The sequence below is a fragment of the Lagopus leucura genome, unplaced genomic scaffold, assembly GCF_019238085.1.
Source record: "Lagopus leucura isolate 7727_CA_CO unplaced genomic scaffold, USGS_WTPT01 Super-Scaffold_100050, whole genome shotgun sequence".
Taxonomy (NCBI): domain Eukaryota; kingdom Metazoa; phylum Chordata; class Aves; order Galliformes; family Phasianidae; genus Lagopus; species Lagopus leucura.
In genome coordinates, this window is record NW_024962296.1 from 1271695 (window position 1) to 1292867 (window position 21173).

A 21173-nucleotide genomic window follows, 5' to 3' on the forward strand; every position below is an offset into this window, starting at 1 on the left:
GAACCCCTCCTTGTTATCTTTCACATCCCTCCCTGAGTTCAGCTCCTGCGCCTTGGCTTTCCTCATCCTATCTCTGCACACACGGACAGCAGCCCTGCATTCGTCGCATTTACGAAACCAGCTAGTTTTCTTACCAGGGATGCACTAATTGTGGTTTGGCACATCTTAACTGATCTGCAAACACTACTTTCTCAGAGCGCTTATATTTAGTAGAAAATGGACATGCTGAAGGAAGAAAACAATCCATCCAAGAGACTGGGGAACTGATGCAATAATTATTAAAAAGGTCTGTGGATGGACTTAGCAAGGTAGAGTCTTGAAGACGTCCTTGAGAACAGCAGATGTTACTGTTCTCAGCAGCAGCAGAAGAATTTAAGAAACCATCTTGCACAAAGCCTGAGCCCAGAATATTTTTCCAGAAATGTTAATATGGTTAATCAACATAGCCTCAATTTTATCCCCTTTCTCAGTTCAGAAAGGGCAAGTACAAGGTGGTGTCTGCAGTTCATTTAGCCTCAAGGAAAGAAAGCATGTTCACGATGCTAAAAGAATTCATACCTAATAATCCGTGCGTCTGTTCAGACAGTTTATGACTTTCCAATGCATACAGTCCTAAGAAATCTTTGTGCAGAGGATGTTTCTTCCATACTTGGTGCAAAACTATCACAAACGAAGCGCCGCTGCCCATTGAGAGCTCCAGGCTTTTTTTCTTGTTAATTATCAAAGTTAAACTGAGGAGAAAAAAAATGGCAGGGCATTGAGCTTCCCAGAGTTAGCAGCTGTCACAGGAAAGCTGACAAACAAAACATGTCCAACAAACAAGCATGGCTTTATAAATTAATTACTTGATGTGTGTTAAAGTTAAGGTATTTTGTTTGGTGAATCTGTGTGTTCATGGACAGTTCAAGACTCAGACTACATCACATCTGCAAAAGCCTTTTACAGAATGATGTTTCTATCAAAACTCTTCCTGTAACAGCACAATTAATCACAGGTAGGTTAGAGATTTAGTGCAGCACCTCGTGCTCGGTAGTAAAGATGGTGTTAACAAAGCCACCACTTTCTTGCCTGGATGCTACCCGAGATCTTTTCCCTTTGTTCTACAGAAAAGACAACTCCTGAAATGCCTTGGTTAGCACCAGGATGAAGAAGATTTGCTTCTCATTATGATAACTGTATCATCAAATTAGTTGCCATTAAAAAAAAAAAAAGTATCTTGTATCAATCACAGCATTGCTGTAGTGCTCTGTTTCAGCGTTGTGCTTTGAGAAACTCAATGTAAATGAAAAGGAGGAGGAGGTATTGCTGTTCTTTTTCTAAGCTTTCTCCTGCAGGAAAACAATTCTGTAACACATAAATCTCATGAGATATATCCCTGCTGACAGCACAAAACATACCTGTCTGTATGGGAACTGCTGAGCCACGGCCTGAACCTCTGACTGATCACCTGAGGTGAGCACTGAGTCAGCCAGAGGAGCACAGTGAAGGCAATTCAGCTGGGCTGCCTGGCTGCTCCCCTCCTAGACCTATTTAAGAGCTGGCTGCCAGGGGGGAAGGAGCTCTTCTGGAGATGGGCTCTGCTGGAGTTTTGTGAGTGAGCCCAGGACAGGGGTAAGCCTTCCATTTATTCTCTTTTTGTTATCATAATCTGCTTTGTCAAACTCTCTTGTTTCTTTCATAATTATAACATCTTAATATTGATTGATTATACGCTATCCTATAAATATCACAGTCTCCATGTCTCAAAATGGAAATTTGTTGCTAAGCGTTATTATTCCTGCTCTCGATATCATGACTAAAATTATTCCTCCAGTGTTTGCTGAAGTCACCACTGTGTTAAGCACAATATAAAATGTGATTTTACCTTGGTCATACTAATGGAAAGTCAGGGCAAATTGCACTTACCTTTCCAAGCAGTAGAAGTTACCAATACAATAATTTGTCAGTTACATAATGAAGTAGAGAGCAGAACTCAGCACTATTTGGATCAGGGTGAGTTTCTTTGCATAATCAGGCAACATATCTTAAAAGCACATTTTTTGATCAACCCTCCCACAAAAGTGTAAAAAATAAGCCAGCAATCTGCTATATTCTTTCTGCAGACATTACCTTTCTTGTTGAAACGTGACCGAGTCAAGCCAGGTGAAAGTTGTCTTTCCAGTCTCATTCTGAATAGTGATCTTCTCAGGAGTTACTGTCACTTTTAAATTCAGGTGCTTGTTTGCAATGCCAAGTTTTCCAAAATATGTATTTTGGATCTTTGCATCGTTATTTACTTTCTTGTCACCAATGAGTTCTCCATTTACTGTGATGCCTAACATCAAAAGGAAACATCAAATACTGTTTTACAGATAATCAGCTGAGGTCAAGAAGTGTTGAGGTAGTTTTATCTGCAGCTCAACCAAACAAATCCAAATTGAAAAATAGTTCAGAATCACTTAAGCATGTTTGTGCAAAAGTACAGTAAGGGAACAGCGCTGTTCTGTAGGTGTCTGCAATGACAACCATTATTTCATTGATAAAAATTCAGTATTTCCTGGACCACAGAAGTTCTGTGACAGGCAGAAGCAGCCCATCTCTTTTCCACATGCTCCATGAAATGGCAAACTGAGGATTATTTTATAGCCTATCTCTACTTGGTGAGGCAAATAACATCTCTCAACTCCCACAGAGTTTTCAAACAATTAAAAGATCATTCAATTCCAGGAAGTGAAAACAGTCATGGTAACAGTATCCTATCACAGTGATAGGAGCCCCTGTTAACTTTGCAGAAAAGATGGTTCATGCAGTACAAAAAGAGAGAAGTAGCCTTTACAAAAAAGATTTTTCAATGTAAGTATTTTGATTTACTGCATTTTAAAGTGACAAACTCACCTGTAACTGGATCATTTATCAACCTTAACACAGCACCTGGTTTTTCATTGATATTGAAACAAATGGCATCTTCTTTTTGTGGCACTGATATGATGAAGTGTGGATCTCCATCAACTGTAAAGGCAAGTCACAGGTGTTTGTATAGCGATGCACAAGGTCAAAGTTCCACGTGAACACTTAAAATTGTGGTTGTGGATCTGCTGATAGAGGGGTCCAGCAGGGACTGGCTCCTGCATAAGCTGTATGCCCAGCTTAGTCCAGCCCAGCTGTCAAATGGAGCGGGGATGTCCCAGAGAAGCTGCTACCGTATCTCCAAAGTGAACTACAACCTTCTTCCCCCTAACTTTCCAGGTGTGTGCCATTTATCCTGTGACCCTGCAGAATTTGGTACCCGGGCTACAGGATCAGAATGGGCACCTGTGAGTGCTTATCTTTGAGGATGGAATTATTAATGAGGACAGGAGGGGTAGAGAATAGACAACCACCATCACAAAACCTAGCAAGTGGGAAGAGGACTAAGAAAATGACCATATGCAATCACAGTGACTCATCTGTTTAAAAACATTCAAGGCTATTTAAAGTAAATAGAAGTACAAGTCCTCTGGGAGGAAGAAGAAAGGTTGTTTTTGTGGAAATAAATCATCTAAAAACTCTGAGAATTGTGCTATTTAAACACCCACTTATGTTTTCCTTCTAAATAGAAAGAATTAAAACTACTTACCACTAGTATACCATGTAGGGCTTGATGCATACACATAGTGTACTGGTGAAGCTGCAGAGAGCAGAAAAATAACTGCTAGAGAAACATCAAAATGGAATATTTATGCACTATATGCAAAGTCCACGCTAAATGTCAGGAAGTTAACATGCTAGGTAAATTGCTAGTGTCACCCTAGTTCTTAAACTAAATGGAATGACTGTGTGTGTCTTTTGAATCAAGCAAAGCTTTAGGATTTATTCTGTAATCTAAATTGCTTTCAGTGTTTACACAAATTCCTAGTAATGTAGCCAGAGGAAGGCAGATGTCACAGATGTAAGGATTACACTGCCTACCAGCAGGTCTAGGTGCAACAGCACCACACATCTAAAACTCCTGAGGTTTTGTCATTTATTTTAAGTGCAATGAATGTGAGGCTTTCCAAAAAACTCCAGAAAATTGTAAAGGGAGGGAGGGAAACATTGAGAGAGATTGAAACTAGTCTGAGCAAAATGTTAAATTCAACTCCCCCATTCCCAGCAATCTGAAGGATCAGTGGATATCTCAGTCTCTTCAACAAAACTATCTTCATATAAGTAACTGAATAATTTAGCCAGAGATGCTGACATCATACTCTCTTGCTTTTTGATTCTAAATTGAATCAAATTATTCAAATTACGTTTTAGATGCAAGAGATCCGATGGGCTGCCGGTGTCCCCAGCTGGAGCAAGCCATTACTTGCTCTGGAGGAGACAAAAAGCTGTTGTTGGTTCTGAACAAAATCGGTAAGAAACAGATTTTTTTATCAAAGAATTTGATAATCTGAAACGTAATTCCTAAAGAGATGCACACTCAAGTCCATCCTTTGTATCTGAGAAAAAAAATGCTGTTGTGATGAAATGGCATTTACTCCCTGACAGCTATTTCACTGGAAAAAAAAATCAGAGCTGGTCTTGTTCAGTCTTTATGGTTTTAGCATAGTGAGGAAAAACAGGTAGTATTTGTCAAAATACAGCTGTAAACTCAGACAAGGCAGTTTCCATCCCTCCAGTGATTTCAGATGGCTGAATCATTTCCTTTGACAGGTGCTTCTTCATTTAGAAATGCTCACTCATGACTTACCCTGTGCAACTACTGGGGCAGCCTGAGCTGTGAATGAAACAAAAATTATTTTAGAGGCTAGAAAGAATAAAAGAAAATCCCTCCCACCACCAAAGACAACTCCAAGATCTTGTAGTTATGTATACATTCCTTAACACTCCTGAAAAAGCAAAACCGTCACAACAGCTTATTCGGGTTTTGTGCTGCAACAAAGCAAACTGTGATTTGCTTCAACACAGTGTCATGGACAGAAATCCCAGTGCACTTTACAGCAAAACTGCTACTTCTCTAAAGGTCCTGTAAGGGGCTGGGGACATCTGCTCCTTTTCTAATTCCTTTGTGTTTTGTTCCTAACTCTAATACTGTGATGTCAGTAAGATTTATCCACCCATTCCCACATATTTTCTGTCTTGTTTATTTGAAACTACAGAGCAGTGTTTGTAGATGGCTATTTGTGCTGAAGGAGCAGCATTCACAGCAACACTGAAGGCATCTCTGTGAGGAGACCTGTCTACACACCTGCGAGCCAACAGTGCTAGCCCTGGAAAGCAGCTTAGTTGTACTGGGCCAGAAGTTCATGATGGTGGCACACTGCAATTCTGAGGATCCACACTGAAAGCAGTATCCCCAAAATTTTCAATCCCAACAGTTTTCAATCTAATTGTAATAGTCTTAATCTATGGTGCAATATTTTCATACAATTCTCAGGGAATAAATCCAAATCTAAGGAAATCTAAATCTAGTAGTTAAAAAATGACAGGTGAATTTAATAACAAATGTACGTACCTTCAGCTGTTATCGTGAGTAGAGAAGTAAAAGGAAGAAAAAGAGAAAATTACAGTTTAAGTTGTACAATTGAATACATTCAAAAAAACCTATTGTTGAATTGTCAGATTCAACTGCACATCTTCAGTATTTTATAACAGTTATGAATCTAGAGTCCTGTATGTGTAAAAATTATGCTCTTTTTCTACAAGCTGGTAGTGCTCTGAGTAGTTCTATTATCACTTCTACACAGATAGAGGATTTTCTTGGAAAGAGATTCAGAAAAGGACCTGTGAGTCACTCGGGTCACTCCGAATGCCTGCCTCATCTGCTAGATGCTCTTATGTTTTATATCTCATTGTGTCCAGCTGTAAACTACAAAATCATTATGCTGCATAATGTCTCGAATGCTAAATTAATTATGAAGCGTTTTTATGTCAGTATTCCATCATGATATTTCTGAATAAATAACACAAGCAATTTTATCAGCAGAATGCCTGTCGAATTATTTCATATTGTAGGGCACCTAGCAATTAAGTGGTTGCAAGGTTTATTCCACTTGAAAGAAACTCTTACTAATCACCAGGAAGCATTTCTGTTATGTTAAATCACCTTAAAGTCAGTCCTGGTTATCATGCCCTGGTTATCATATCATATCAATTCAGAAGGTAAGAATGTTTTTCATGCAAAAGCCAGCAAACAGATTAGAACTAGGAACTGGGACAAAACTAGGGGCACTAGGCTAAAGTTTCAGGGGGAAAAAAAAACAACAGATGTAGAGAGATGAGACTGGAGAGCCTCACAGGAGGCTTGTCAGATCTGTGGAATTAGGGGGAGATGAGAATGGCTCAAACAACACATATCTGATGACAGAGTGGCTTTGGGGTGCACTGAGAAGATAGAATTTGTCTCCCTTTGCTCTTAATAAAGAGGAATAAAGTAATTCCACTTCACATAGGCTAAGCAAAGAGGCTGAACTGCATGAAAGTACAATGATTTACTGAGCAAGGAGTTAATAATTAGCCAAAGTACTAAAGGAGATGAGAATAAATGGTGCACTTTCAATACTACTTATTTTTCCTTCTGCAACATATATGAATACCATGTTTTACAGGTATTACCACCTCTGATATATTCTGCACAAGGAAGATCTGGCAATATTCCCTTTTCACACAGAAAGATGCTACTGCATTTACTTCTAAGTATATAAACAACTAAGGGGAAAGTGATGTGAACAGAATTGAATTTAGCTGAGTTATGAGATAAGAAATGCTACTTTCTTGAGACGCAATATTTTATATATTAATTTTAAATACACTGCTTTTAAATTTATAGTATTTTCCCCGTATGATCTGGTAGTGAAGGATGGTTTGATAGAAATGAGCTTTAGAAGGAAAACTAATTTTGCACAAACCATACATCTGCAGGGCACAGAAAACAGTTTTTTCCAATATGTGTTTGAAACTGTGCTCACCCAAGTCTTTCTTCAGATGAACATGAAAGCAACTTTGATAAAACTGTGAAAATGTCTGTACCTTCAGTAGGTTTATCAGCAATCGCTGCTTGATTTTCGTCGTCTTCTGGCTTTGTTACCACCATGGACGTCAGTGGTGTCACAAATTTGTATTTTAGTGATAGATCCACGGCTTCCGCTGTAAGATTCTCCTTTTCTTCTCCTGTAGCTGAAATGCTGAATACAGGGAGAGGCTCCTAGCATCAGTGATTGCCAAATTACTGTTGAACTCTGAGTTAAGTGCTATTTTTAAAAGTGAAGTAATCTCTCTGCAGCTAAAAAGACAAAACTGCGTTTTCCATTAATGATAATTTAAAACTGTTTAATTTGCTAACTGTAAAACAAATTGTGAGGTTGTGGAGATTTTCCTTACTGTTCTTTCTGCTTTCTTATTGGCATCTCGGTGTGATGATGAGCAAAAACAAGGAAATAGATCTCAATCCCAGCTTTACATCCTAGAGGCTGGACCAGTCACACAGCTTGGTGCTTTCACTGAATGTGTGATTCTTGGTATAATTACCGTTTTTCCAGGAGTTGTTCAATGGTGAGATAAGCCCAAAGCCTCTCAATGAAATCTCCAAATATATATTCCTGCTCTTGGAAAGCTTTAGCTGTTTGCTCCTTATCTTGGTGTGAAGTAAATGATAGGGCATCATTAGCCTGTTAGGAATAAGGAAAATAAGCCAGGGACTCCCAGTATTTTCCAAAATCAAAACCTTAACACCTGAAAATCTTAATAAATTGAAAAACATTATGGTCCAACAAAGAACTTGCCCAGGAATTGTTTAGCTTCTGAAAAGCTCAGTGGTGTATGCTATGAGACATAATGCACTTTCCAAATTCAAATGACATTTGATTAATTAGAATTTGACTACTCAGGATTTAAAGAATCGTGATTATGATTCCTATATAGCAACTTGTTCAATATGAAGACTACTGCCTACCAGCACTGAACATCTGGCTTCTGAAAGAACTGGATAGGATATTTAGAGAGTAAAGAAAATAAAATAAGTTAGCAAAGCTTATTCAGTCACGTTGCACAAAGCTGTTCTGGATTAACCCAAGTATAACTAACAGACTTAGCCTAAGGAACTTGTAAAAGCAATGCCTTTGGTGCTCTTGCTTTCTCACATACGCAGCAATACATGTTCTCACTGAGGTGAAGACATAGGTGTGACTATTTTAAGTTGTGCCACCTTTGAACACAGATACTTTGTGGAACAAGAAAATAGTCAAAGAAATCCATACTTACACCTTCACCTTTCACATCTACTGTCAAACTGTTTTGGTTGATGTCTCTAAGGCGCCCAGCCACCACAATCTCAGACCCATCATAGAAATGCTTAAAGCTGTTTTTAGTTACGTCTGCAATTTCATTTTCTAGGTAGTTCAATTCCACGTCCATTAGCATAGGATTGGACACCTCATCATAAAAACCCTGTAGGATAAAAAGAAAAATATTTAACCACCATGTTTTCTTTAATTTATGTGTAGATCTGTAACCAGTGCTATTTCAGCAGTGAACATTTAGAATGTATTTTAGAAGAAATATGTAAATATTCAGTTACATCTCAGAATACAAAACCTAAAATCTACAAGGCAAATGAGGAAGGACACACCAACTTTTTGGTCTCACTAAAACAGAGGGAAAATACCCAAGAAAACATGCTGTGGATGATGAGTTCCTTCATCATTCATCATGAGATTGGGATCTCATGATCCCAAGGTTCTTTCATTTCATAAAGTTTCTAGACCAACTCCCTGAAGAGACTGAAATGATAACACAAGCCAAGAAGATGAGGCATTTGATTTTGTAATTAAATCCAGCATACAACATTTTGGCCAGTCTTTCCAATGGATGCTATTTCCACGTCAAAAGCCAAAAATTCAATTCCATACTACTTTGATGTCTTTTCATGTCATATAGAATTCAGAATGTTTCAGAAGTATGGCAAAATAAGTTAGCTTGCAGAAAGTCCCTAAATGCAGAATATCTAGAGCCTTTAACCTCTGTCGGCCTTCTCCTCATTTGACATAATCTGTGAGATATGGAAGGTATAGTGACTGCAGCACTTCTGCTTATATAATGTGGCACACACCAAGGAGTCCTTCAGAACCATGTCTGTCTTGTGTCACCTGTGCCAAGTTTTGAACACTCTTCCATAGCGTGGGGAGTCTCTCTTTAGTGGTTTTTTTTTCCACTATTTCAGAAAGGAAGAAGAAAATTAAATGCAACCAATATTCTGACTACAGCATACTTGACTGTCTCAGTACCAGACTACACTTTCTGCTTTTTGATTACTTCAGAATTTAAAAAAAGTTAGCATACTTGCCAGAATTAACACATCTCTCATCTAAGTTGTGATTACTGTACCTGGAGTTGTAAAGCTGAATCAGAGTCAGGATAAATCCGACGGGCCAATCCTTTGTTTTCCAGTGCCATCTTCTCCAAGAAGTTGTAATCAACACCATAACCAAAACCAAGATTGTATAAAGTATACTTTCCTTCAATGGCTTTTTTCACATGTGTCTGAATGTCCTGAGTATTTGATATCCCTACATTAAACAAGAAAAAAAGGTTGAGTTTCTTCATAAATGGATAAAATGAAACGCGGTTAGTGGTGATTGGATTTCTTAAGAGACATTATCAAAGACTTGTTTGGTCACATGATGATGGTGTAGTAGCATTTCAATCGTGAAAAAGGAAAAAGCAGAAGTCAAAGATGACGGCCTATTTTAATTTAAAATGATTTTTGTTAGTTAATTCACTCTGTTATTTCACCCAACACAAACTTACCTACATTCGGTTGGCCATCGGTTAACATGATAATTATTGAAGCACTTCTCTTGGGCACAAGGTTTTCTTCATGAGCAGCCTTCAGCATATCAATTCCTTTCATCATTCCACCATATAAATTTGTCACTGTAAGACAGACATAGAAATCTGCTTTCGACACAGTCAAAATAACAGACCATGTTTCATGGGAATCTGAGAAAACCTGATTATAGTATGACAATGAAAAGTTGGAGTTGGCTACCAAGGGGATGTTTAGATACAAAAATAACTGAGCTTTGCAAACATAAGGATGAAAAGATGTCATCTGTTGCAACAATTTCAAGTTTAGTAGTGTCCCATTGACAATTTTTAAAGTGGTAGCATTGCATTCGCAGACTGAATTGGAGAATTAGGACACTCAACAGCCTACAAGTCAAGTACTCACAGCCTTCAGTATCAATGCCCCGAACAAACTTTCTTGCTTCATCCAAATTTTCAGGAGTGGCTTTGATTAATGTTTCCTTCCAGGTGTGCACATCGCTACCAAACAGTATGAAATTGAAGTGGTCATCTTCTTTAATATCATCTAAGATTTTTAGAAGTGCTTCTCTTGTCTGTAAGAGGAAGAAATTTAAATTAATTGTTCAACTATAAAGAAATGGGTGCTTGCAGCTTTTACATAACTAATCTTTCCAGTGCTTTTTGTTTCTTTCATACAGAGAATTGTGCAAATAATTCTCAGCTTGTTCCACCCTTCCTATTCCTGTGTCTATTTCAAAGTAATTCTAATGAAGTTATCCAGTTGCAATTACATCTGGAAAATTGTTTTAGCTGAGAGGAAAATCAAATCTTACATCACAGATTGTTGGCATGGCAAAATTAAAATGCTGGAAAATAAGGTAGCTACAGGTTTGTGGAAAAGGTCATAAGCAAGTGTGGATATTTTAATGCAGCACCAAAATTTGAAAGTTTTGATCATTAGATTGGATTGAGTAGTCCCAACTACAAAAAGAGCTGTTCCCAAGAGGAGAAAGGAAGAACAACACTGATAATGGACAGAGTACCATATATATATATATTTAATTTTGAAACTGGCCAACACATCTGAGTGACCTCTCTGAAAATGCTGATATTCTGAAAGTTTTGAAATAATAGCGTCTAAGTAAGCAAAACATAGCCTAAATGTATAGAATTTTATTCTACAGCAAGACTTCAAGCTAGTTTTTACAGTATTGAGAATTTGTGAAGCCACAGCATAAAAGCATCTGGTATAACTCAGAATAATAGAATCATAGAATTGTTTGAGTTGGAAGGGATAGTTAAAGATCATCCAGTACATCTCTCATCCAGTACATCTCTCCTGCAATGAACAGGGACATCTGCAGCTAGATCAGTGCTGAGAGCTTCCTCCAGCCTGACCTCGAATGTCTCCAAGGATGCAGCATCCAGCACATCTCTGGGTAACCTGTGCCAGTGCCTCAGCATCCTTATCATAAAAAGCTCCTTTTTACACCCAATCTAAATCTCCCCACTTTTAGTTTGAAACAATTTCCCCTTGTCCTGTCACAGCAGACCCTGCTGAAGAGTCTTTCATCTTCTTTCTTACAGCTCCTTTAAAAATTGAAAGGTTGCTCTCAGATCTCCCCAGAGCCTTCTGTTCTCCAGGCTGAGAAGCCCAGCCCCAGCTCTCAGCCCGTCCTCACAGGAGAGGTGCTCCATCCCTTTGATTATTTTGATGGCCTCCTCTAGATCCAAAATGTCCACATCTCTTCTGTACTGAGGACTCCATTTCTGGGCGCAGTACTCACCAGCACAGAGTAGAGGGGCATGGTCACCTTCCTAACATGCTGATCATGCTGCTTTGGATGCAGTGCAGGATATGGTTGGTTTTCTGGGCTGTGAGGGCACACTGCTGGCTGCCAGTCCCAGTACTGGCCTCCAAGGAACACCACTCATCACTAATCTCCATTTGAACACCTAGCTATTGACCACCACTCTCTACGAATGACCAGTTTCCCATTTATTGAACAATCCACCCATCAAATCCATATCTCTCCAATTTAGAGAGAAGGATGTTAGGTGGGACCATGTCAAAGGCACCCTATGTCACCATGTCCTTTACATTATGACAGAGGATCTTCCACCGAGACTCTAAAGTAGTGTGATAACTTACCTGTTGTATTTCTCTTCCACTCATTGAGCCACTGATATCTATTATAAAAACAACGTTCTTGGGCAACTTTGGAAGATTCGTTGGTGCAAAGAAGTGCACAAAGTAGCCATTGACAATCTAAAAAAAAAGGATATCAGATGTTAGCAAACCAATAGCTTTCTGTATTACAAAGATAAAATTGATGAGAAAGAAAGTACTTTGATTTAGACTCTAGTCCCTGAGTAGACTAACAAATTCTTACCAATCTTACCTCCATCCATGAGCCCAGGAGCATTGTTTAAGTTCAAACCTGAGCCTGCTTGACTTATACCTGTCTCTAGCAGTGTCACAACTATGCCTGCTCCCATCTGTTCATGGACTGATTTGGAACCCACTCTGTATTCTGACTTCGCACCACAGCTTGCCTCATCCTGACAAATTTGCCTGGTGATTTGGACTCTTGGCTGAATCTGAATACCATCTCTAGGTCTGCCTTAAGTAATCTGGGGACTGGAGTCTTGGTGAGGTTGAGCTGTCATAGTCAGCTTCCTGCCCTTTGGGGAACAATTGACCTTGACTACTCTAACATTTATCTGTGAAAGATAAGCACATTCAACAGTGAAAATCTGCCAGACATTTATCTGCAAAATTACCTGCAGATTATCTGGAGTTGTTCTCTTCACATCGTATTTAACAATAAAATCTCCATCCAAGAGTGACTGTGAGCAATTTTCACAGGTTCGCTGTTGATCAAGAGATGGCTTGAAAGAGATATGCCCCTGAAAGGGAGAAACTTCTTTAGATCTGAATCTTAATAGCTGAAAACTTTCTACAGAACACAAATAGGTCTGCAAGTTTGTAGAGCTGGTATATTTAGATTCACAGACATAAGGATGACCTGTTTTATATGGTTAGGTATATTAGTATATTAGTATAACTGTATAAATAACTAATAGCTCAGGTTTGCTGCCTAGCTCTCTCTTCAGATGTTTTCTTCCTCATCTTCCTTGGCTCCATCTTCCTTCCAGCCCTTCACTCCAAATGATACGTTTGATAAGAATGTTGAGCAGTCTGTGTGTTAGGACTTCTATCACTTTCATACATGAGAAAACTACTTGTTACTGACTCCATTCTCCCACAGGAAATAGTCCAATTGGTGTCCAAGCTTCCACGTGTTGTTGTGGGACAAAGGTGCAGTTCCATGCTAATAGCTGCAAGTGTTTTTCCAACTGCATGGTAACAGCCTTCAGCTTCCTAGCTTGGAATTCAGAGTTAATTTGCACAAAGAAAGCTTTATTTACTCTGTTTTTAGCCTCTCACTTTCACTGCTAGTCACTGCAGCACTTTTACATAGTAAATAAAATATGGAAGGCGTTACTGTACCTTTTCATGGGAGAAAGTTTTCTTTATGACATTTTGCAGATCATTGGTGATGAATGTTCCTTCTGCTTCCAGCTCACTGATACCTTGTGGCTCAAAGATATTTACTTCAATCTGAAATATGAATTGAAAATTGTTTTTATTGGCTATCCCACAGTACATCAACTTAGACATTTACAGGAGGATCTGAAGGAAATGAAGGATATGAAGGAGGGATTTTCTTAAAAGGAAAACAAGTTTACTTTTGTAATTAATAACAGCAGTCCAACGTATCTTCTACATAGAACTTAAAAGACAAATTAGAAACAAACAAAGCTCTATAGAAATGGTTAGTAAAATGGTTAGTTGGTGGAATTTTGTCAAATGTCAAATAAATACCTAAGTCCTTCAAAAATATAATCCAGTCATCAGCTGTGAGCCATGGCCAAGTTTGATATATATTTCAGTTTGCCTTTCATCTTAATATGTTTGAAATAATGCTCTTAAACATACAGGTACTGAGTTTTGTAATGATTTTTACACAACATTTGATGGATAAGGCTGAGTTTTAACAAAGCAGACAGAAGTGATCAAAGACAAGTTTTAGCACAGAAAAGCCAGTGTTCTAGAATGCAATATATGCATCACTGTAATTTAGCACAACATATTTTTATAATGATGTGAGAAAGACATATTTTTGTAGTGATACTATGAAGGCATTATAAAAGTTATTTTGCTCCAAAATATCTTAACAGCTTTTCAGTTTTCTGTATGGCATTTCTTTTGGAGGCTTACTAGCTGAGCTAGCTCAGAAGCCCATCAATCAAAATCTGGAGTAAAGCATATTGGTGGGGACTCCCCACGTGGTTCATTAGAAATATTATGGGGGCCTTCAGTTCAGCTGTAGGCCAGTGGGAATGATCATGGTACTCCTCTTTCTATATATGTACAGAATCTCACCATCTCTTAAGCTGCAGAATTAAATTTGACATCTACCTCAAAATCTTTGACAAGCTGCTTCGGCTTTACTTTGATGAACATCTCATATTTTCCAAATTGCCTCTTCAGTAGTTCTTCATATGTGAGTTCAAAAGTGACTTTACTGCCTGCTGCGATGTTGACTGAAACAGTGAATTTTTCTGTTTTCCTTCCCGAAGCCCTATGTTTAAGGGGGTAAGAAAAAAATTATCCTCTTTCACAATATTTCTTGCTTGCATTTGGTTGGTGCAGTACAATTTTTAAAAAGAAATAACACAAAGATGGGAATTTTCATCAGTTGCTAAAGTCATAATCAAACAGCATAGAGTTTATCCAAGTTTTCCTAGGAGCTTTGTCCCAGAACTGGATATGCACATCATGTGAAAGACGCAGAAACTTTCTTTTCTTAACTGCAGATACTACCTGCCAGAAATTGTATTTCCTTCTTTATAATTTATGCTAAAATAACTCTAAATTAATGATACTTGTCCTCTTGATCCTATAAGAAAACAAGCTTCAGAAATATGCCAGAGCAAGATATGAATCTCACAATTTCCTACAGGGTAATGGCATGGAAGCCACACCAGACATCATTCTTACTTGACAAGACCAGCAGTCTGTCCCTTTGAAACTGCTTTCTCATACTGCTGTTTGGCAGCTTCTTTTTCTTTTATATTTCCAGGATAAGTGATGCCATCAATTGTCCTGTGGGTGAAAAAGTGCCTTATTTAGCTGATTGGCTTGCACTGATACATGAAAAGTTATTATAGGCATATAATATATTATATAATTGCATAATCTATAATCTCTATTTATTAATTGGTTTGCTCAAAAGCATTTTCAGGATCCTGCAATTGCCAAGATTTGAGCACAAGTAATGAAGCACAAATGAACAAGTCTTTCCAGAGGCTTTACCTGGAATGAAGAGCTCTGTGCTTAGCACTGAACTGAATCCAAAATATTTTTGTCCTTGAAAATGAATTAGATCTAAAATCTAGGCTGACAGCAACACACCTTGTACCTGCACTTTAGCAGCTTGATCGTCTCGTCTTATCTTGTCTCATCCCATCCCATCTATCTCATCCCATCTATCTCATCACACACCAGGATGACTCTCTGGATGAGACTCACCTGCCCAAATGCAGGTGTCTATAGCTGAAAATTTCATCCATAGACTACTCACACCAATAAGCAAGCATTTTTCACAGGAGATGAATCTCATCCTAAAATAAAAGTTCTAGCATAACTTAGAATGATTGTACCCTAAAAGCATCTGTTTCTTTTCACTGAAAAGAACACAGGGCTAGTGTGATTAGCTGAGATGGACACTTCTAAGCTGAAACCTAATAAAAGTGTGAAAATTGCATATTACTGCATCTAAAGACACAAATTTAAGGAATAATTTCCTCTATTTCCTATCTCTCAATTGAACACTTTCTACATGAAGAAAGAAATTTGTAATGCCAATTACAGTAATGGAATGCCAATTAAGTGATGGAACTTCTGGGGTTTGATAACAGCAGAGTAAAATAAGTTATATTTCTGAAAAGTTGAGTGTATCCATGGAGAGGATCTCCAATTCCCCAAGGTCTGTGATAACAAAGAGACATAACTGAAAATCAGTCACTTTTTTCTATAGATGTTTGCCTACCTCCAAGTATCTTGCATCTGAAGTTAACAGTATCAGAAAATTACTCAATCTATCAAACAGCCAATTAAAACTGAACTTTTTGGCTTGGCTACTGTAAGAAAATTATAAAATGTACACACATGCTGAAGTTGGTAATGAAGGCTGTCTTGGGGAGCTCGACATCGAAGAAGACTTCTTTGTGTGCATTTCCACGATTGGCAGCTCGACTGGTGATGACGTTGTGGGCAAATCGGGAAGTCACTTTGCTATCAATTTTCATTCTGTATATTTCTATCCCATTGACAACCTGTACATTGAAGATGAAAGAACAGAGCCAGCTGTTATAGTGATGTCTGTCATGATTTTATAGAAAGAAATTACTGCAGGAGATTCTATCATTCCAAAGTGAAACAGGAAGACCTAATCATAAGACGTGGGACACAGCAGTGTTTCCTTGGGTGTCTACAGAACTGACAGAGTTATTTCTATGAGTCATATCTACAGCCCCTTTAACAAAATACTGCCACCTTGGCAAAGATGATGCCACTGTAAGAATTGCTTTTTCTCTCCACTGAGACTGAGACTGAGACTTCCGTAGTCAGCACTGCACTGCTAGTATCAACCAAGTGGCTGACTCCCAGAGCAGGGATGGAAGGAATCATCTTGTATAAAAATAGATCTAACCAGTTCCAGATGGGTTTCAAATCCCATTTTATTATCCTCAGTTTCCTCACCACTGAGGCTCATTCCTGTTTAAGAAATGAAATGAGTTGGGCATGACTTGTTTGTTTTGAATGCTCAGGAATAAGGTTACTTGAGACTGCAGGAAAACATAGGTAACAGCGCATGTGCCTCTTTAGGCAGCTCTGCAATAACAAGATCTGACTGCAACATAATCAGCAGTGAAAAGAAGCTTGTGAGTTTTGTGCAAGGCCTGATCTCTGGTGGGTTACTAAGAACTTCTCCCCCCGAGATCAAAACATATTCAGCATTGCTGAAGTGGCATCCAGGTGCCAAGTGGAATCAGCCTCAGAGATGCAGTCTCTTGACTTCCTTAGAAATAACTACAACATAAAAACAGTGTTAGAGACACTGCTATTTATTAAAATACAACATGAGGTTGCAAATTATTTGTTCACACTCCTTCCCTGTGCAGGACTCCCTGTCTGAGCTTTGAAAAGTACAGACTTGTTAGTCTTAGTGCCTAAACCAAGCAGCTCTGGGCTCCTTCTCATGTTCCACACAGCCAGGAATGCCCGTTTGCTCAGACTGGACTCAGAGAAATCTTCTGCAAAGAATATTCTTGTCACTTACAATCTTTAGCCGTGGCCTGATCAGAACCAACCCTTCATATAAGAGAAGACTACTCACCAAGTCATTATCAGAATTTCGCTTCTGTAAAGAGAAGAAAAAAAAAAGGAAAAAAAAAGTCATGAGTAAAGTAGGAAAGCCTCATTTAGGCATCTTCTTGGGAATGTTTTTTTCAGGTCTTTTGGTATGTATTTTGTCTTTTCCAGCTCATTTTCCTTTGGGAGATAAATAGGTTTTATATCAAAGCATACAAAATGGTTTGCATACTCAGTCACAAACACTCTCCAGTCATCAGGCAGACAGATCTTGATGCTTTAACCCGTTCCACCCCACCAGCCTCTCACTCTAACAGTAACACATCAGATGGCAATTCAGCAGGCTCACAGAGAGGGAGCATAAAAAGTAGAATTGCAGTAGAAAGGCTGCATGGAGGGGAAAAAGAAAGTTGCTCTTTCTCAGAATGACTGCAAATATCAGCAGCTCTACAGAAATACCACGTGCTCTCATGACCTGAAAGAGATAACAGGATTGAAACATACTTGGGAACTCATGTTACGATAGTGTCTTGTGTAACTGCGTTCCCGTAATCTTGGTTGCAAATCCTTATCTCATCTGGCTCCAAGGGCCTCATGGGTCACATTTTGTACAAGTTTTCTTTTCGTGTTTGCATACTCCACTGAACAGAGCAGTAAGGACGCAGAGAGATCAGATCAGAGATGTATGTTGGGCACATTCATGGGTTTTGTTACTTTTCACATTTAGGACTTCTACAGGCTGAAAATAGAGACACACAAGACTGGGGTTTTTTTCTTTCTTTTTTTTGTTCTTCTTTTTTTTTCCCCAGGACTTTATATATAAAGTCAGTGGTAATGCAGGGATTTGGAGAAAGCTTCTATAGTTCTATAAGAGTCTGGCAATCCATATTTCAAACTGCTATTGCCACACAGGTGATTTCTACATGCATGTCTCCCCTGCTTCACAAACTGATGTGGGCTTTTTTAATGCCTGTGTTGTGTACCCACCACTTCAAATCACTCCCTTACAAAATCTGTCTTTTCTGTATCCATACTCTCATTACAGTCAATCATTTCATCTTCTTCAAACAAACAAACAAACAAACAAAAACCAACCACAAACCAAAGTATAGACCTTAGAAACAAAAAAATCAAAGTATCTGAAAAGTCTGCTTGTTCTGCACCCTTTTCTTAAAAACGTGTTACATTTTAGCTACAAATCCTGCAATTCTGACTACTACTATCTAAACTAATACTTCACACGCATTTCATTTTTCCTGAATTGCTGATGTGAACGTTCTTTAGCAAAATTACAGGTTCCACAGTAGTTTTGAATGAGTTCTGCTCTGATTCTGTCAATATTTTTAGTGCTACGCTGTCATTCTCGCTGAAACAGCCAGTAGAGGAAAATCCTCCAGTGAAAGGTATCGTGGCTTGGGCGAATCTTGGGCAGAGATACTCAGACCCAATCATCCTGGGCTGCCTGCTTGAACAGAGCCTCATCTGACACGGGGCCAGATGAGCTGGTTCTGCTATTTTGTGATATTTCTCATTCTTAATGATTCACTTAGATGGAAAGCTAGAGACCTCGCTTATGCTGATGTCATTTCGAGCTCTGCGGGCAGAAAACGGTAACATCCCATTAAGAAATGGGATTTCCCTGACTTGTGTAATTACAGTCAGAAGTCACATTTACAATGTTTCCAAGTGTTTCCACAGTTTTGCCAGTAGCACCAACTATTGGAAAGTTTTTCTTTTAGTTAATAACAGTGATATTCATTCTTCTTTTGTAGAATTCTCCGCTGTGGCAACAGCAAAAAATACAGATGCAAAATATCTACTAAAACCCAAAAGTAGAGGAAAAAAGAAATTTGAACTCCCAAGAATAAAGGGTGGGGAAAGAGGGCTTCCATTACAGTACTTACTGAAAGAAACCGTGATTTTATAGCTTGGGAAACTAAAATACAGCGTGACTAAGAGATTCAGCAAAGACTGTACAGTTAATTTGAAGTGACCTATGGCTACACAACATATTTATGTAAACCTCTATGTATGGATAGGAAAAATAAGGCATAAAAAATTATTTTCAAATCAACAACAACATTACAGATTCCATCATTGCAAGTGATGCTAATTGGAAATCACAGAGAAGAGAGAATGGCTCAACTAAGTTATGCTAAACTACACAGGAGTCTTGCTGCTGCCAGAAGGAGAGGGTCGGAGAAGGAAAGCTGCATCACTGCTACCCGTGCACTGAACACTTTGAATAGTTTTATTTAAAAAATAAAAATTAAAAAAAAATCCGCCCTTAATAGTTATGTGTATACAAAAAGAAGTACAAATGTATTCAGGCATCTTAGATTTTGGGTTGGTTTTGTTGTTTTTTTTGTTTGTTTGCTTGTTCCTCAGTTTTCAGCAGACTTGGCTCTGCCAGTTGAGTTTATCTAACCGTAGCCTTAAAGGTAGCTTTGACAACTTGAAGGTCGTCACCCATGTACCAGATAGACTTGCAGACATCTTTCACCACCCATCAGTGGTGAACTACCTGCCCAAAAGAGCTAGTACAGAGATTTGGACTGACTCCATCACAACACACAACAATCGTTTCCATTTCAATAAAATGACATTTGCAAAAAATACATAGCATAAACTGGCAGAATCAAACATCTTTTCTGAAGTGCTGTGCACGTACAGATGGAGCATAGCACTGAGCCTTGGTCATCTATTTAGGGAGGCTTTAGCACTGTAAGGCACAGAGAGAATTACGGTTGGTATAGAAATTGAGAGGGAAAAAAATACATTATATCTGGGATAAGTATGAGCTAAATAAGACTCTTTGGCATTTCTAATTTGCAGCTGTAAATCTCAAGGTGATTTTAAAAAGTTAGATATGTTATTATCCTATTTTCAAAGAAAGAGTCTTGGCAAAGATGATAACTTCATCAGAAGAGACTGACTGCCAATTGCTTTGCCCTGTTCACCCACTAACTGACAATCCCCCCTGAAGAGATCTGCCCTCTGTAATTTTCATAGGATTTAACCACTGAGGGAGAGGAAAGCCATTTACTGAGTAGTGGTCTGCAACTTAAATGAAGATAATTACTCAGAATATCAGGAAGCACTGCCTTATTCAGGGATCTGCCAAAAGCAGAATGTGGGGCACAGATATATTCCATGATATGCTAACACAAATCTCTTGAGAAAAATCCTACTAAGTCACTTGGGCCACGGAAATGTTTATCAGGATGCCACGTTACATTCCTCTTACATTTCTTCTTTTTGGAGGCATCTTTCACTGTCACTGCCATTCAGGTGCTATAATGAGTTATATGGCAGCAATGAATCTTTTATACATCTGAATGTAAAAGCTCTAGAACGCTTTACTATTATACAGCAATGACAGGGAAAACAGAGGAAAGTGATGTTTTGAAAAAGAGAGATAGGAGAGCTTCTTCATAGCTGATTCAAAACTGAGGCTGATTAAAGTTCCAGACCCAAATCTGAGCTGGTGTTCCTCGATAACAGAGAACAGAAATCTCCTGGTGGCAGCACTGTACGAGCTCCCTGGAAAATGATGATAAACGGCAGGAAGTTAATCTACAAAGAATGGGAGCAGCACACACGGTTGATTACTTACCTTAACGTTTCTGACATGTGCTACCAAAAAGTCTGATGATGCAAAGGCAGGAATCAATAATAAAATGCAAAGCAATAGATGACTTTCCATTTTGGAAAAAAAGTAAGATTCTCATCTGAACGACACAAATAAATATACAATGCTTTGTTTACAGAGTGTTAATAAATAACCTCATGTGAAAAGTGGGATTAAGTGTACAGAAAAAATTAAACACTGAATTTTGATTTGTATGATCTACAGAATATTGCTACAAAATATTTATGTTGAGCTGGAAGAACATTTCAGCCATGGATCTCTATGTAATATCACCTGCAAACAGAACTCCAACAGCCATTTCTGTATTCCTTCTGATATCTTCTGAAAAGC

General features: G+C 38.4%; 1 protein-coding gene across 1 annotated transcript; it reads right to left on the reverse strand.

Annotated features, from left to right (window-relative positions):
• Positions 1 to 20: 20 nt before the first annotated feature.
• LOC122187737 (inter-alpha-trypsin inhibitor heavy chain H3-like) lies at positions 21 to 20908 on the reverse strand. The gene is made up of 20 exons (XM_042885519.1): positions 20808 to 20908; positions 17217 to 17240; positions 15986 to 16152; positions 14816 to 14920; positions 14234 to 14396; positions 13262 to 13372; positions 12532 to 12657; positions 11900 to 12016; positions 10172 to 10340; positions 9748 to 9873; positions 9325 to 9506; positions 8203 to 8388; positions 7471 to 7610; positions 6973 to 7127; positions 5459 to 5464; positions 4694 to 4720; positions 3596 to 3646; positions 2875 to 2988; positions 2110 to 2314; positions 21 to 731 (listed from the first exon to the last, which is right to left on the reverse strand). Exons 1-20 carry the CDS (start codon positions 20895 to 20897, stop codon positions 506 to 508), a joined length of 2490 nt encoding a protein of 829 aa, XP_042741453.1. The 5' UTR covers positions 20898 to 20908; the 3' UTR covers positions 21 to 505.
• Positions 20909 to 21173: the final 265 nt, after the last annotated feature.

Bases quoted from the DNA above. Each gene is read 5' to 3' on its own strand.
- LOC122187737 (XM_042885519.1), bottom strand. From the start codon at position 20,897: ATGGAAAGTCATCTATTGCTTTGCATTTTATTATTGATTCCTGCCTTT. The intron at 12,017-12,531 runs GTAATTTTGCAG...CTTTTTTTTTAG, and splicing joins CAACTCCAGATAATCTGCAG to ATTGTCAATGGCTACTTTGT. The intron at 3,647-4,693 runs GTAAGTCATGAG...TGCTCTCTGCAG, and splicing joins TGCCCCAGTAGTTGCACAGG to CTTCACCAGTACACTATGTG.